This window comes from Gastrolobium bilobum, unplaced genomic scaffold, assembly GCF_033153095.1.
Source record: "Gastrolobium bilobum isolate Gb01-03AN ecotype WA unplaced genomic scaffold, APGP_CSIRO_Gbil_v1 utg80869, whole genome shotgun sequence".
In the NCBI taxonomy this organism is placed as follows: domain Eukaryota; kingdom Viridiplantae; phylum Streptophyta; class Magnoliopsida; order Fabales; family Fabaceae; genus Gastrolobium; species Gastrolobium bilobum.
Window position 1 is genome coordinate 8,580 of NW_026900068.1, and position 2,130 is coordinate 10,709.

Genomic DNA, 2,130 nt, shown 5'->3' on the forward strand with positions numbered 1-2,130 from the left:
GCCACTTCATGGTAAAAGATGGCATAGTTTTAGGACACAAGGTGTCCCAAGATGGTATAGAAGTTGATAGAGCTAAAATATCTGTTATTGAGAAACTTCCCCCTCCCTATAACATTAAAGGCATTCGAAGTTTTCTCGGTCATGCAGGTTTCTACAAACGCTTTATCAAAGACTTTTCCAAGATAGCAAAGCCATTATGCAAGCTGTTGGTCAAGGATGAGGAATTCAACTTCACAGACGAATGTCTGGTTGCATTTAATATTTTAAAAGATCAATTGACCACTGCACCTATAATCACTGCACCTGACTTCACACTACCTTTTGAATTAATGTGTGATGCTAGTGATTATGCAATAGGAGCTGTCTTAGGACAAAGAAAGAATAAATTGTTGCATATGATTTATTATGCTAGTAAAATTCTGAATCATGCACAAATGAATTATGCAACCACTGAAAAAGAATTACTAGCAGTTGTCTATGCATTTGATAAATTTAGACCGTATTTGCTGGGGTCTGGGGTCTAAATTAATTGTTTACACTGATCATGCTGCTTTAAAGTACTTGTTGAATAAGCAGGATGCAAAGCCATGATTGCTTAGGTGGATGCTGCTCCTTCAAGAATTTAAAATAGAGATCAGAGACAAGAAAGGTGTAGAAAACTTGGTGGCTGATCACCTCTCCAGTATTAAGAAAAAGATCTTCAAGACGGACCTGAGCTGAAGATCGGAGAGGAGTTTCACGATGAACAAATCATGGCTATCAATGTTATCTCAGATCCGCAACTGAAGGAAGTAAAGTCCACAAGTACACCTCCTTGGTTCGCGGATTTTGCAAACTTCAAAGCAGCAGGAGAAATTCCAGTAGATTTCACATGGCAACAAAGAAAGAAGTTTCTACATTATGTCAAGAAATACTTATGGGATGAGCCTTTTCTTTTCTACAGATGTTTTGATGGAGTAATAAGGCGATGCATTCCAAAAGAAGAGATGAAAGACATCCTTTAGCACTGTCATGGTTCCAGCTACGGTGGACACTTCGCAGGAGAAAGAACAGCCGCAAAGGAACTAATGAGCGGATTTTATTGGCCAACCCTCTACAAGGATGCAAGGAAGTTCGTTGAATCATGTGATAGATGTCAGAGAACGGGGAACATCACCAGAAGACATATTGGAAGTTGAGATCTTCGATGTGTGGGGAATAGACTTCATGGGACCCTTTCCTCCTTCCTATGGCAACAAATACATCCTGGTTGCAGTTGAGTACGTCTCCAAGTGGGTAGAAACGGTTTCTCTTCCTACTGATGATGCTCGGGTGGTTATAGCGTTCTTAAAAAGAAATATATTTGTCCGATATGGCGTACCGCGAGCAATCATAAGTGACGGAGGAACCCACTTTGACAACAGACAAGTTGAATACGTATTGGCTAAATGCGGCATGAAACACAAGATTGCCACACCATATCATTCGCAAATAAGTGGTCAAGTGGAGATATCCAACCGAGAGCTGAAGCGAATATTGGAGAAGACGGTTGGAAGTTCAAGAAAAGACTGTCGAAGAAGCTTGATGATGCACTGTGGGCATACCGGACTGCATTCAAGACGCCAATTGGAATGTCTCCTTTCCAATTAATGTTTGGAAAGGCCTGTCACTTACCACTGGAATTGGAACATAAAGCTTTTTGGGCAATAAAGTACCTCAACTTTGATTCCATGACCGCAGCTGAGAAAAGGCTTCTGCAACTGGATGAACTGGACGAGTTCAGACTCTCTGCATACGAAAGTGCAAGCCTGTACAAAGAGAAGACGAAGAAGTGGCACGACAAAAAGATCCTGCCTCGAGACTTTAAGGTGGGGAATCAGGTATTACTCTTTAACTCTCGTCTTCGTCTCTTCCTTGGAAAACTTAAGTCTCGACGGTAAGGACCGTTCATCGTAAGGAACATGAAATCATATGGAGCAGTGGAGATTAGTCTGCTGGATTCTGAGAGGAGCTTCACAGTGAATGGTCAACGGATGAAATTACACATGGGAGGAGAAATTGACAGGGGAACAACCACTGTTGTCCTTGTAGAGGTAACTTGGACCAGGTACGTCAGGCTCATGACGTAAAACAAGCGCTACTAGGGAGCAA

The 2,130-nt window shown here is 41.7% G+C and overlaps 1 protein-coding gene across 1 annotated transcript; it reads left to right on the forward strand.

The window, feature by feature from the left end:
- Nucleotides 1–1,427: 1,427 nt before the first annotated feature.
- On the forward strand, nucleotides 1,428–1,919 carry LOC133295186 (uncharacterized). The gene has a single exon (XM_061493983.1). It carries the CDS (start codon nucleotides 1,428–1,430, stop codon nucleotides 1,917–1,919), a length of 492 nt encoding a protein of 163 aa, XP_061349967.1.
- Nucleotides 1,920–2,130: the final 211 nt, after the last annotated feature.